General features: G+C 39.4%; 3 protein-coding genes across 3 annotated transcripts; 1 reads left to right on the forward strand and 2 right to left on the reverse strand.

Moving 5' to 3' along the window:
* Window positions 1-262: 262 nt before the first annotated feature.
* On the forward strand, window positions 263-5,929 carry Cbr-gly-7 (the record flags this gene model as incomplete). Its single annotated transcript, XM_045236716.1, has 6 exons — window positions 263-312; window positions 366-441; window positions 821-1,295; window positions 2,659-3,281; window positions 3,712-4,167; window positions 5,789-5,929. The coding sequence occupies 6 exons, from the start codon at window positions 263-265 to the stop codon at window positions 5,927-5,929; spliced, it is 1,821 nt and encodes a 606-aa protein (XP_045097398.1).
* Window positions 5,930-6,490: 561 nt separating this feature from the next.
* Window positions 6,491-6,800, reverse strand: CBG21808 (the record flags this gene model as incomplete). The annotated part of the gene is made up of 2 exons (XM_002635569.1): window positions 6,491-6,620; window positions 6,718-6,800. 2 exons carry the CDS (start codon window positions 6,798-6,800, stop codon window positions 6,491-6,493), a joined length of 213 nt encoding a protein of 70 aa, XP_002635615.1.
* A 1,652-nt stretch (window positions 6,801-8,452) lies between these two features.
* CBG21809 lies at window positions 8,453-13,898 on the reverse strand (the record flags this gene model as incomplete). Its single annotated transcript, XM_002635570.1, has 4 exons — window positions 8,453-9,346; window positions 10,206-10,975; window positions 11,789-11,980; window positions 13,397-13,898. The coding sequence occupies 4 exons, from the start codon at window positions 13,896-13,898 to the stop codon at window positions 8,453-8,455; spliced, it is 2,358 nt and encodes a 785-aa protein (XP_002635616.1).
* Between the last annotated feature and the right edge of the window lie 480 nt (window positions 13,899-14,378).

Raw genomic sequence — 14,378 nt, forward strand, 5'->3', positions numbered from 1 at the left:
GAAAATTGTTCAATTAGCATCGGAAACGCCGAAAAAGCCGTTGAAAAAAGGCAAAATCCGCGGGATATCGGAGTGTCGTAGTGTGCCGCACACTTGCGAAAAGGCGCGCCGCACCGGTGCAAAAAAGTGGGCGAAGTCAGAATTGCCAACACATTTAGAGGTTAGGGAGAGTTCTAGAGCTCAAATGGATATTTTATGACGAAAAATTGGTTTTTGGGATAAAAAAATTTGAAAATTTCGATTTTCAGGGTATAAACCAACGATGTTTATCGCTCGGAAAAAGCTACAAGTGCAGAGATTATGGAGGCAAAGGTTATTTTCCTTTTTTTTTATTTTTCAAAATTTTTCAATTCAATTTTTTTCAGAGGATGCCGGGTAGCGACGTACATCATCCTAGGAGTGTTAGTGTTGTTCGGTTTTGTGTATAATAGTAGAGGAAAGGTGAGAAAAATTGAAAAAATCCTCAAAAAATGTCGAAAAATTAGAAGAAGAAGTTGAAAAAATAAGAAAATTGCGATGGCCTAGAGCTTAAAAAGGACTAGAGAAACCGTTTGAGCCCGAAAAATGATAAAAAATCGAGTTTTTCGGAAGTTTTTAATTTTTCGATTTTTTTCATTTTTTTTTCAAATTTTTCAAAAATTGACCTAAAAAAGTCATTTTTGCTGAAAAATTCAAGAAAATCTGTCAAAAAAAAAGCCTGCTTTTTGTCGTTTTAAATTTCAAATCCTGAAAAATCATTGTTTTTTTAACTAAGAAAATTTTCGTATTTTTTCAAAATCTCTGAAAATTCCGTTATTTTCCGAATTTTCCATTTTTTCAGAACTTCTCCTCTTTGGATTCCAACAGTGCTGCTTTGAAATTCGATGATCTAGACACCATAATCAACAAGGAGCTACCCGGTGGACCAGACCCGAATACGATTTTCCGTGATGGAGAACTCGGAAACTACGAGCCAAAAACCGCAGAAATTCCATCAAATCAACCAGGAGAGCACGGGCGGCCGGTTCCAGTCACAGACGAGGAAGGAATGGCGGCCGGACGGGCGGCCGAAAAGGAATTCGGCTTTAATACCTATGTTTCGGATATGATTTCAATGAATCGAACGATTCCGGATATTCGGCCAAAGGAGTGTAAGCACTGGGATTATCCGGAGAACCTGCCGACTGTTTCTGTGGTTATCGTATTTCATAACGAGGGATGGACGCCGTTGTTAAGGACTGTGCACTCGGTTTTGTTGAGATCACCGCCTGAGTTGATTGAGCAAATTGTGATGGTTGATGATGATTCTGATAAGCGTGAGTTTTGAAATTCTGAAATTTTGAGTTACTTAGATTCTGAAATTCTGAGATTCCGAGCTTCTGAAATTCTGAAAATCGGAGACTTGGAGATCCGGATACTCTGAAATTCAGAGACTTTCAGAATAGGATATTCTGAAATTCTCAGTTTCTGTTATTCTAAATTCTAAATTTCGAAACTTTCTAATTTAAAATCCGGAGATTCCGAGACTTTGGGATTTCTGGAAATTTTCTAGTTTTGCAGGCCCTGAAGTGAATACCCTAAAACCTGTATTAGAAGGCCCCTTTAAAAGAAGGGCCCCTCTAAAAGAAGGCCCCACCGAAAGGGGTTTGGAAAAATAGTAGGGCCTCTCTAATAGAAGGGCCCCCGTAATAGAAGGGCTCCTGCAAAGAAGGACCCCCTTCAAAATAGTCATGAAATTAAAAAATTTCCGTACGTTTTTAGTGAAAAATATACCGGGAATTCTAAAATTTAATAGAAATTTATTGAAAAACAACTTTTTTGCTCAATAACTTGATCAATTTTGGTGAAATTGACAGATTTTCATGACTTTTGAACGGAAATTCGACGAATTTTTCGATGAAATTTTTCGGGAAAAATGACTGGAAAAATAGAAGGGCACCCTCTAATTGAAGGGCCTTTGTAATGGAAGGGCCCTCCGGAGGTACCTTGGAACAATAGAAGGGGCGGCCCTTCTAATACAGGTTTTACGGTACTTTGAAAAATTTTACAATAATAATTCGGCTGGACGAATTGAGGATTTCTAGGCCATCAAAGCTTTTTTCAGTCAAAATCATAAAATTTTAATACAAAAATTTATGAATCCTACTAGAATGACCGTTTTGAGAAGTGTCAGACACTCCCCTTAGTGTCTAGAAGATTCTAGAATCCCAAAACTCTTGTTTGCAGATTCTTGTAGATTCTCCTTCAGATTTCAAAATTTAAAATTTTGGAATACCTAGGCCTCATGGATTCCTGGAATTCTCATAATGTAAACGCTCTAATAGAATCCCAACCAAATCGTCAAACTTGAGCTCAACTATCTCGGTTCCCATGAAAGATATCAGGAGTTTGTCAACTGATGAAATATTGATGATATTATGATAGATAATTTATCAGTTAAAAAATTGTCTGATGTCTTACACAGGAACCGAGATAATTGAGCTCAAAATATACGGTTTGGGAGGTGCTTTTATTAGAGCATTTACAGTAACCTAGATTCTTAAATCTCAGCGTTTCCACACTTCTCCAACCTCCCGAACCCTGCTAATTTCAATACTTTTTGCTGAAAAATCTGTGCTCAGTCTGAGGAAATTCTGAAGAAAACGGTGTCGCAAGCATGCTAATATCCTCATTTTCCAGCACATCTCAAAGAAAAACTCGACAAATACGTGACTCGCTTCAACGGAAAAGTCATCGTCGTGCGCACCGAACAACGCGAAGGTCTCATCAACGCCCGTTCCATCGGAGCCAAACACTCAACTGGAGAAGTCGTCCTCTTCCTCGACGCTCACTGTGAAGTCAACACCAACTGGCTGCCACCACTTCTAGCGCCAATCAAACAGAATCGAAAAGTGATGACAGTGCCTGTGATCGACGGCATCGACTCGAATTCGTGGGAGTATCGAAGTGTGTACGGTAGCCCCAATGCTCATCACTCGGGAATCTTTGAGTGGGGATTACTGTACAAGGAGACGCAGATAACGGAAAGAGAATCGGGTCACAGGAAACACACTAGCCAGCCATTCAGATCCCCAACCCATGCTGGTGGACTATTCGCTATCAATCGATTATGGTTCAAAGAGTTGGGCTATTACGACGAGGGACTTCAAATTTGGGGTGGTGAGCAGTACGAGCTGAGTTTCAAGATTTGGCAATGTGGAGGTGGTATCGTTTTTGTGCCTTGCTCTCATGTTGGACACGTCTACCGTAGTCATATGCCTTATGGTTTTGGAAAGTTCTCTGGCAAACCGGTTATTTCTATTGTGAGTGGGTTTTTCGACAATTGCGAAAGTTTGGAAGGCTAATTAGGCTAATTCGGTCAATGGGGGGGGGGGGGTATTCTCCCACAATAAATAGCGAGCCTAAAATAGCGTAAATGTGCCAAAATTCTCAAAAAGGCATGAAATAAGCCCAAAATAAGCCTAAAATTAACCTAAAATTGGCCTGAAATGACCTGAAAATAGCCTAAAATGACCTTAAAGTTAGACTAAACTGGCCTAAAATGACTTAAAAATAGCTTGAAATAGGCCTGAAATTAGTCTAAAATAGCCTGAAAAGATCCAAAAAAGGATGTACATTTCTCTATGATTCTGAGATTCTGAAATTATAAAATTTTGATTGTCAGGATTCTTAGATTCTTAAATTTTTTGGAATCTGAAATTCTTAGATTTCTGAGATACCTAGATCCTTAAGATCCCAATATTTCAGAACATGATGCGAGTTGTGAAGACGTGGATGGACGACTACTCGAAATACTACCTAACCCGCGAACCACAAGCCGCTCATGTCAACCCGGGAGACATCTCCGCCCAGCTGGCTCTCCGCGATAAGCTCCAATGCAAATCGTTCAAATGGTACATGGAAAACGTCGCGTACGACGTCCTTCAAAGCTATCCACTTCTTCCGCCAAACGACGTCTGGGGAGAAGCTAGAAATCCGGCAACTGGAAAGTGTTTGGACCGAATGGGTGGTATTCCTGGACCATTAGGGGCTTCCGGGTGTCATGGATACGGTGGAAATCAGTTGATTCGACTCAATGTTCAAGGACAAATGGCACAAGGAGAGTGGTGTTTGACGGCGAATGGAATTCGGATTCAGGCGAATCACTGTGTCAAGGGAACGGTGAATGGAAATTGGATTTATGATAGGGTAGGTGTTTGGATTACCTTTAGAGGCAAATTCGGTGACAAATGAAGAAAAGAAGCGGAAAAATTGACCAAAAATTTGTGAAAAATCCAGTGATTTTGGCTGAAAATAGGCTCAAAAATCCATATTTTGACAGAGAAAACGCCAAAAATACGGATTTTTGACTATTCTGAATGCTAAAAAATCGTGAAAACTCAAATTTTTGGGTGCTGAAAATAGACTCAAAATGTCCAATTCTTCACTTCGGAGCTTAAAATTTTGAGCCAGACAATTCTGGAAATGATTATATACAAAAATTGCGGATTTGAAAAAAAATAGAAAAAGAGCAAACTGTAGAACAATTTGGCCTAGAAAAATCAACTTGCAAAAGTTAGGCCACCATCTTAAAATGGCCTAGAAATCAAATCATATGAATATCAGGTCATTTCTAGGCCATTTAATACAGTGGCCTAGAAAACTCAGACTGAAAAAGTTAGGCCATCATGTTGGAATCGCTTAGAAAACAAACCAGGTGATTATCAAGTCATTTCTGGGTCATTTACAATGGAGGCCTAGAAAACTCAACTTGCAAAAGTTAGGCCACTATCTTGAAATGGCCTAGAAACCATACCAGGTGAATATCAAGTAATTTCTTCGCTATTTACCATGGTGACCTAGAAAAATCAACTAGTAAAAGTTAGGCCACTATCTTGAAAGGGCCTAGAAACCATACCAGGTAAATATCAGGTCATTTCTAGGCCATTTAACACAGTGGCCTAGAAAACGCAGGCTGAAAAAATTAGGCCACCGTGCTAAAATGGCCTAGAAAACAAACCAGGCGAATATCAGGTCACTTCTAAGTCATTTACAATGAAGGCCTAGAAACATCAACTTGCAAAAGTTAGGCCACAATGGTATGGGCGTAGAAAAATCAAAAATTATGTCACCACACGCTCTCCCACAGAACATTTCCGAACTGCAAATTAATTTTTGATCTACAGAAAAAAAGTTTGGCGCGATCACAATTGCAGGTCTAAAACCATAATTTCAGAATTTTTTATCTGATTTTGTGGAGTTCCAAGATGATTCAAATGATTTTTAAAAAATTAATTAGTGGTTATAGATTCATGTATGGTCGTTTTCCGGAAGAAAAAAATGTCAAAAATTGTCATTTTTGAAAGTTTTTTACAGAAAAAAAACGCAAAAATGCGATTTTGTGCAATTTCATGAGGTTTTTGAATTTTAAATTTTTTGTATCAGACAAATTAAAAATTCATCCATAGAAAATGTAGAGAAAGTAATTGCGGTTTTTTTGAGCTATAGAACTCCTAGAAATGACAAAAACTGAAAGAGGAGATAGGTTTTTTCTGTAAAAAACTTTCAAAAATGACCATTTTTGACATTTTTTCTTCCGGAAAAGGACCATACATGAATCTATAACCACTAATTAATTTTTTGAAAATCATTTGAATCATCTTGGAACTCCACAAAATCAGATAAAAAATTCTGAAATTATGGTTTAGACCTGCAATTGTGATCGCGCCAAACTTTTTTTCTGTGGATCAAAAATTAATTTGCAGTTCGGAATTGTTCTGTGGGAGAGCGTGCACCATGTTAAAAAAATCGATTTTCCCAAACATTCCAGAACACCCAACAAATCCAACACAACGCAAAACGAATGTGCGTCACCGTCTCGGAATCGGGCTCCGACGTCATCCTGGAGACGTGCACCGAAGACAACCAACGACAGAAATTCGTGTGGAAGGAGTACTATCAAGCTAGCTAAATTGTTCTTTTTCTGGTCCCAATTTTTTTCTTTTTGTTCCGAGCTTTTGCCCCCCTCTTCTTGTACATATTCGGGTATAAAAATCATCCAAAAAAATGTTTTTCCCCAAATTTTTTTGCCCCAGAAATCCCAAAGATTCAGCACCTCACCCCACGCACTGTGATCACTTATACCGTATAATCAAAATTATATAATTATTTCCTAATTATGGGTTTCTTTTTTTATTGGTTTTATGGCTTTCCTGCTCCTCCTTTTCACTTGTTTCCCCAAAAATTCTGATGCATTTTCTTCTTTTTTTTGCTTCCGATTCCTAAAAATAGTATTAATTTTATGAAAAAAAAAAATAGAAAATTGATCCTGTTCTATGTTTTTTGAGTCATCCTATTCATTCTTTGTGCCTTTTTGTGAGGTGAACAGTGCAAATATTTGTACTGCACTGGCCCAATTTCACAAGTAGCACCCCCCCCTCTACCTTCAATTGTACTATGTAGAAAAAGGGGTCAAATTTTTATTTTAAAAAAATTGGTCCATCTGTGCCTCCTCTTCGTCCAGATGTCTCCTCTAGTGATCATCGCAACAGCAAGAGCACAGCCATGAGAAGCATGCACAGCATAGGCAGCATGCTAAGCAGCTCTCACAGCAATTTGGCTCGTGATGGTGATGGTGACAGTGGTCGGGTTGGGGTTGGCAGCTAGACAAAAATTTGAAATTTAGTGGTTTGGCGGGAAATTTAAAAAATTAAAAAAAATGAAATGCGCTCCATTGAGAATTTTGAACAAAAAACTCACACTATGACAGGAGGCGGCGGAGGCTGGGGATACGGTTGTGTGGTACATACACCGTTGTTGTATGGGCTGTAATAGGCGGCCATGTGTTTTTTTTTAATTTCTGAAAAAATGGAAAATTTTGAGAGGGAATTCAAAAGTTTAGAAATTCAGGAAAATTTAGAAAATTCGAAAAATAGTTTCGAAATCTCGCGATTCCTTAAATATGAAAACTTTTGGGCAAACAGCGGACTTTTTGGACAGAGAGAGGAAATTCCAATATTTGATTATGGTAAATTCGATGAGTCACTTGACTTTTTTTTGTGATTTTATCGAGGTCATAAAATCAAAAAAAAGTGGAAACATTTCGTATTTTGTAGGGCCAAAAATTGGCTGAAATTCAAAAATTTTCTATTTTTTGTCGGTTTTTGAGTTGAACCGGTAACGGCTTTTTTTTGGTGATTTTACCGGTAAATTACCGGTAAAATTTCTATTTTCCTCGAAGACTAAACGAATGTTTTTTCTGCTGTTTTACTAGTTTTTTTTGACAGTTTTGCAACAGTTCTGAAATGATCAGTTCTAAAATGTCGTAGTTCTGAAACGTCGCGGTTCTAAACTGTCGCGGTTCTAACATGTCGCAGTTCTAAAATGTCGTAATTCTAAAATGTCGCGGTTCTAAAATGTCGCAGTTCTAAAATGTCGCAGTTTTAAAATGTCGCAGTTTTAAAACGTCGCGGTTCTAAAACGTAGCAGTTCTAAAACGTCGCAGTTCTAAAACGTCGCAGTTCTGAAATGTCGCGGTTCTAAGACGTCGCAGTTTTAAAATGTCGTAGTTCTGAAACGTCGCGGTTCTAAAATGTCGCGGTTCTAACATGTCGCAGTTCTAAAATGTCGTAATTCTAAAATGTCGAGGTTCTAAAATGTCGCAGTTCTAAAATGTCGCAGTTTTAAAATGTCGCAGTTTTAAAACGTCGCGGTTCTAAAACGTCGCAGTTCTAAAACGTCGCGGTTCTAAAATGGCACAGTTCTAAAATGTCGCGGTTCTAAAATCTTGCATTTCTGAAACGTCGCGGTTCTAAAATGTCACGGTTATAAAATTTAGCATTTCTGAAACGTCGTAATTCTATAATGTCGCGGTTGTAAATCGTCGCTCTCCGGTTACAAATTTTGTAAAAAACAACATTAAATTTTCCTAAAAATTACCGTAGTTTTCGATAAATTTACCGTTGACTCTACCGATAATTTACCGGTAAAGGTACCGGTAAAAATTCTGGTAAATTTACCGAAACCGTATCGGTAGCACACACTGGTCAGTAAGAACCGAAAACTCTACGAAAAGCAGTGAAAACAAAGAATACATATTTTTAGGTTACGGTACTTTTCGTTGTGGGACCTTTCAGCAAGAAGCATAAAAAATTAGATACAATAGCATGTTCTAGAAAAAACGTCGACTCATTCGACACGATTGTTCCGAATAAAACGAACAATCTACATTTGAGGCTCATACTGTTGTCAGTCTGGAAGATGGACTATCCAAAGTAATTAATATTCCTCCGGTTCTCCGCAAAACGCCAAAAGTGAGAAGTCAGTTTAGCTGGAAAGGGCGCCGAGCTGGATGTAGCATCGATGACGTATTTGATGGGTACGGTCAATCTGTATGTGACACTAGCAATGGAAGAGGCGGATCAGGAAATGAAAACATTTTATTCAACTTATGGCATGAACAATGAAACTTTTTATTAACAAAATCACAACACAATTAGACAACAATTGGCTTCTCCTCCTCTTCGTCTATTCTGGTTCCCAACTGTTTCTGAACCAATTTGAAGTAGAGACCATCCCGATTCTTCATCAAATCATCATGAGTTCCCATTTCCGTCACGCTTCCCTTCTCGATGACAGCGATTCGATCGGCACGTCGAACAGTGGACAGACGATGGGCAATCACTAAAACAGTTCTCTCTTTGGCACATCTATTCAAAGCTTCTTGAACCATCGATTCGGATTCTGCGTCCAACGCAGATGTGGCCTCATCCAAGATTAGAACTCGAGGATTCCGAATGAGAGCTCGAGCGATGGCGATCCTTTGCTTTTGCCCTCCGGACATTTGTACTCCTTTCTCGCCGCATGTTGTATCGTATCCCTTCTCCATTTTCGATACGAACTCGTGAACATTGGCCATTTCAGAAACCCTCATCATGTCGTCATCGGTTCCATCCTCAATTCCGTAGAGAATATTTTCCCGAATGGTTCCGGAAAAAAGAGTTGGTTCTTGAGCAACCAAAGCAATCTTCGTGTGATAATGACGATGATCAATTTGCTGAATCGGTGTTCCATCCAGAAGAATTCTTCCAGATTGTGGAGAATAAAACAGTTGGAGTAGAGAGACGAGCGTCGATTTTCCATTTCCACTTGGTCCAACCAGTGCAACAGTTTTTCCTGGCTCAATTGATAGACTGATTCCATTCAAGATATTCGCAGTTTTCCTAGTTGGATAGGCAAATTCGACGTTTTCGAAAATGATGTTTCCGACGACATCTGGATTTTCACTTCCAACTTCGTAATCCAATTCTGGGATTCGATTCATGATGTGGATGACTTTTCTGGACGATCCAATTGTCTTCATAACATCGGAAAAGAGGGAACTGAATTCCTGAAAACAAAAAAAAACTAGTTTGAGGAACGCTAACAGAAAAAGTTGCTCACATTTAGAGTAACGTGTCGACACGAAAATCGATACGATTTGAGTCGGTCAGTCGGACTATTGACGTCGATAAAAATCGTGTCGACTGACACCAGAAGACACAGTATCGACACAGAGTCGTGTCGACTCGAGTCGACACGACACGCCATTTCACACGCGCTCTATTGAACAATTTGAATTTATTTCAACTTTTTCGTTAAATTTCTTCTTTAAAGGTGGGGGGACAGTAGATTTTACGGAGGATTTTTGGGGCCAGAGTATGCATTCTACCGTAACGGTGTACAACGCTTAATGTCACTCTGCGTACAGCTGTCGCCCTCGCCTTTATGTATGCATCGGGCAGCGGCTTTCTCTTTGCACGCGTAGCTCAGTCGGTAGCGGCGCCGCACCTTCAACACTCGCCTCGACAAGTTCAACTCCTCGAGGAGAATATTTAAAAGGAATTTCGACAACATTATTTTTCTCATGTCCCCCCACCTTTAAAACATTAAAGTTGACGTGGCCTAAATTTTGCAAGTTGAGTTTTCTAGGCCACCATCTTTTTTGCCTGGGAATGGTCACATATGCAACTGGTGCGTTTTCTGAGCCATTTTGAAGTGGTGGCCTAGAAAACTCAAATTGCAAAAGTTAGGCCATCATGTTAAACAAACAATACGATACTTTAAAATTCAAAAAATTGAACTCAAAAACTACCTTTCAATAGAGTGCGTTTAAAATGGCATGTCGTGTCGAGTCGACTCTGTGTCGACTTGCGTCGATACGATTTTACAGATATTTTTCACTTGTATCGACACTTTACTCTACTCACATTTAGGGCTGCGTGAAGTCTCCATTGGTAGAAGGCGTAGGTGAGAAGAGCTTCTGGGGCCATTCGTCCTTGAAGAGTAAGATAACCACCATAGAGATAGACTACCAGGTCTTTAATATTCCACATGGTCGCGAAGAAATAGTTATAAAAAGTTGTCAAAACAACAGTCTTGATACTGATTTTAAACCAAGCATCCGTGTTCCTCGTGTATCTCATGTATTCCATTTTTTCGGCGGCGAAGGATCGGATGCCGGATACTACTTCTTCGACGGTTTCATTCGACGCGGCAGTCGCATCGTTTTCCTGTTCAGACAATTTTTCAACAATTGATCCATAGTAGTTGGTCACCAGTATAGCGATTGGGAATGTGATAAAAGTACCGATTGATAACTGCCATGAGCAATAAAGCATAATTGGAGCAGATCCGAAAATCATGACGAGGTTTCTGGTAGCGGTTGCAATGTAGGCTGGAAGAGAATTGGAGATCGATTCAGAGTCATGAGTGATTCTGGACATGAGCTGTCCCGTTTTATTTTCATCAAAAAACGAAATATCCTGATGAAGAATAGCCTTGAACAATCCGACTCGAATGTTTCGAGCAGTCAATCGTTCAGCGTATTGCATACAAATATATCTGACAGTGTTACATGTAGCTGCTGAGAACTGAACGATGGCAAGATCCACGCAAGCTGTTTTAAGAACATCGAACGATTTCATTTGGATAGCAGTTGACATCATCTGACTGTATAGAGCTGGTTGTACAAGATTCACTGAAAAGTATTCGAGATTAGTGGGCTGTGTCGCTTGTTGACAATCAACAAAAATTGACGAAAAGCGACAAAATCGATGTCGATTTCGTCGACTCGATCAAAATACGACATACAAAAAATCGACAAAAAATCGACTTTTCAAAAGTCGATGAAAGTGAAAATCGACAAAAGTCGATTTTTGGAGATTTTGAATCGACAAAAAATCGACAAAAAATCGACAAATTTGAAACTGTCAGTGTGCTATATTTTGATAAGGTGGCCGAACATTTGCAAGTTGGGTTTTCTAGGCCACCACCTTTTTCTGTCTTAGAAAGTTTCTAACATGGCCCTGGTGTGTTTCCCAGGTCATTTTGACATGGTGGCCTAACTTTTGCAAGTTGAGTTTTCTAGGCCACCACTTCTAAATGACCTAAAAATGTCCTAACAAGACTATGTTGTGTTTTTAGGCCATTTTGACATGGTGGCCTAACTTTTGCAAGTTGAGTTTTCTAGGCCACCACGAGTTCAACTGAAATCCAAAAAAGTCGATTTTTCGTCGCTTTTGTCGATTTGTCGATTTTTGTCAATTTTTGTCAATTTTAAGTCGACGCAAAATCGACAAAAGTCGATTCTTGTCGATTTTCGTCGATTTTCGTCGACGCAAAATCGACAAAAATCGACAACTAAAAGTTCGATTTTCATCGACAAATAGCCTTGTCGAATTGTTGAATGTCGATTGTGTCGATTTCAAAGTCGACAAAAAATCGTCGATTTTCGAGTCGACTCGGCACTCTATTCGAGATAATAATTTTTCCAGAAAAGTCAAAAACTCACGAATGCAATCAATGAGCAAAAGGGAATAAGCAGCTGTGAACCATTTCCACTGTTTTCCACATAGCTTCATAATCTGCCAAAGATGCTTGGACAACGGTAGTCGTTTCTCTTTCTCTTCTCTTGTGACCGCATCATCTTCTTCTTCATTCTCAGTGTTGCATTCAGATGACGTCGAGGCAGAATGTGTGGATCCTAAAAGAGAGTGTGTTTAATAGTTGTCTGGTGAAGAGCTGATAAGGATTTGCTACATGCTTATTAATTTTCCCCTTTCTTTATTTGGAAAATTTGGTGAGTGAACGAAGACCTTTTTAAGTTACAGGAGTGCTCAAAAAGTGAAAATTTGTTTGTTTTCCTGATATTTTGGGTATGGGTTTTTTGGATCTTTCCGGGAACAGCAGCCCCAAGAATTTCGACTACGGTCCCATTGGTCCGATAACGGTCCCAAATCGAATATTCAATTTTTCCCCATTTTTTTTTCTTCTAAAGTCTCCATTCGTTTTTAGCATAATGTTCTTATTCTGCAGCTGTTAAGCAATTTCAGTTAATTTTGTCCATAGTTTTTTTTTCAGAATCTCCGGTTTTTTTTGTTTTGTATTGCAGCACGGTATTTTTTCGGGACGTTTTTAAAAATAATTTTGAATTCGCGCATTTTTTGATGGAATGCAGGCTACCGTTCGTAGCGACTCGGCCGTTCAGTCTAATGCATGCGCGTCGATACTCAGCGCGCTCAACTACGGTATTCGCGTTAGAGAACATTTACTTTACGTCCTGAAAAAAACACCGCGTTGCAGGCTTAGGTTAAAACACTGTTTCCTGACAATCAGTGTGTGACTTCCGACTTTCACTTACCGGTAACGGCTTTTTTGGTGATTTTACCGGTAATTTACCGGTAAAAATTAACCGAAATTTACAGGTAACCTACCTGTAAATTTGAAAACTTCCGAAGACTTGCCGGTATTTTACCGGTAAATTACCGTCTAAAATGTCGCAGTTCTGAAACGTCGCAGTTCTAAAATGTCGCAGTTCTAAAATGTAGCGGTTTTGAAAAGTCGCAGTTTTAAAATGTCGCGGTTCTGAAACGTCGCGGTTTCAAAACGTCGCAGTTCTAAAACGTCGCGGTTCTAAAATGACGCGGTTCTGAAACGACGCAGTTCTAAAATGTTGCGGTTCTAAAATGTCGCGGTTCTAAAATGTCGCGGTTCTAAAACGTCGCGGTTCTGAAACGACGCAGTTCTAAAACGTCTCGGTTCTAAAAAGTCGTTGTTCTAAAATGTCGCGGTTGTCCGTTTACAAAATTTTTCTAAAAAGAAAATTTTTCTAAAAATTACCGATTCTTTTCGGTAAATTTACCGAAACCGTACCGATAGCACACACTGTTGGCAATAAGGCTAACTACGCGTTTCAGCCTAAGCCTATAATTTCAGATAAAAAATCACTCTGACAAATACTCCTTTTAAAAAGTACTGACCGTTGTCGTACCGTTGGGACCGTTGTCGAAATTCTTGGGACCGGCGGTCTGAAGATGGGACCACTGGTCCTGTTTTGGGACCGTTCTTCCCGGAACGTGCTGTTTTTTTCATATCAGATCAGGAAATTTCAATATCTTACCATTTTCCACATTTGTATTTTCTCGGCTCTCACTCTGCAATCTCTCGTATCCGACCTCTTCAGTTTCTTTAATCAATAATGCATAACGAATGGCAATTGGCAAAGAGAATGTGAGGAACACTGCAGATCCTGTGCTCATATAGATTCCTGGATAGCTCATCATTGTTCCAGTCTCGTCAAATGCCAACAATTTCACAACGGCTACGATGTACCCAAGAATTCCGAGAATATCGTAAATCAACATCCATCTTCGGAGCTTCTTTGATTTTCCCCGTCTTATGAGGATAATCGCAATCAGAAGAGACACTTGACGAAGAAGACATAAAACCACGTAATCCAATGGAGACGCCCAGTAGGAGTAATGAGCAAAATGGAAAGTTTTGAAGATGTCATCGAGATTGAAATGCCATCCGGGAGCATAGAGTCCAAGTGAGCATATTGTAATGGAAACATCCAAAACAAAATGGATAAGCATCAACATCTTCCGAAATAGAGGTCGCATTCTATAAAATATTCGTGGCTTTAGAAGAAAGGAGGTGAGTAAGTGAGAAGCGTTAAACGCAGAACTTTCATATCATTGATGGAGGAAACTTTCAAAATTTTAGTACCCCGAAGAAAAGAGAGATGGGGAGACTCAGATGGAAAAAAGGGGAAAATGGAAAGCCGATATGTGGCTTGTGATAATTTTGACAGAAAAAAACGCCATGATTTCTAAACCAACAGAGATTTCATAACCAATTGCATTATTCATGGCGATCAAGTGACACAATTGCAAAAAAAAAATTATCTGCTTATGTTCCGAATATTTTAGACTGGAGCGGTTTTACAGTTGAACTAAAAGAAAGCGCACTGAAAACTAACGTGAAACCTGTATTAGAAGGGCCCCTTTAATAGAAGGGCCCTTCGGGAAGTGCTTGGAAAAATAGAAGGTCCCCTCTAATAGAAGGGCCCTCTGTGAAAAAAGCCCCCCCCCCCCCCCCTT

The sequence above is a fragment of the Caenorhabditis briggsae genome (assembly GCF_000004555.2).
Source record: "Caenorhabditis briggsae complete genome, chrV, whole genome shotgun sequence".
Lineage (NCBI taxonomy): Eukaryota > Metazoa > Nematoda > Chromadorea > Rhabditida > Rhabditidae > Caenorhabditis > Caenorhabditis briggsae.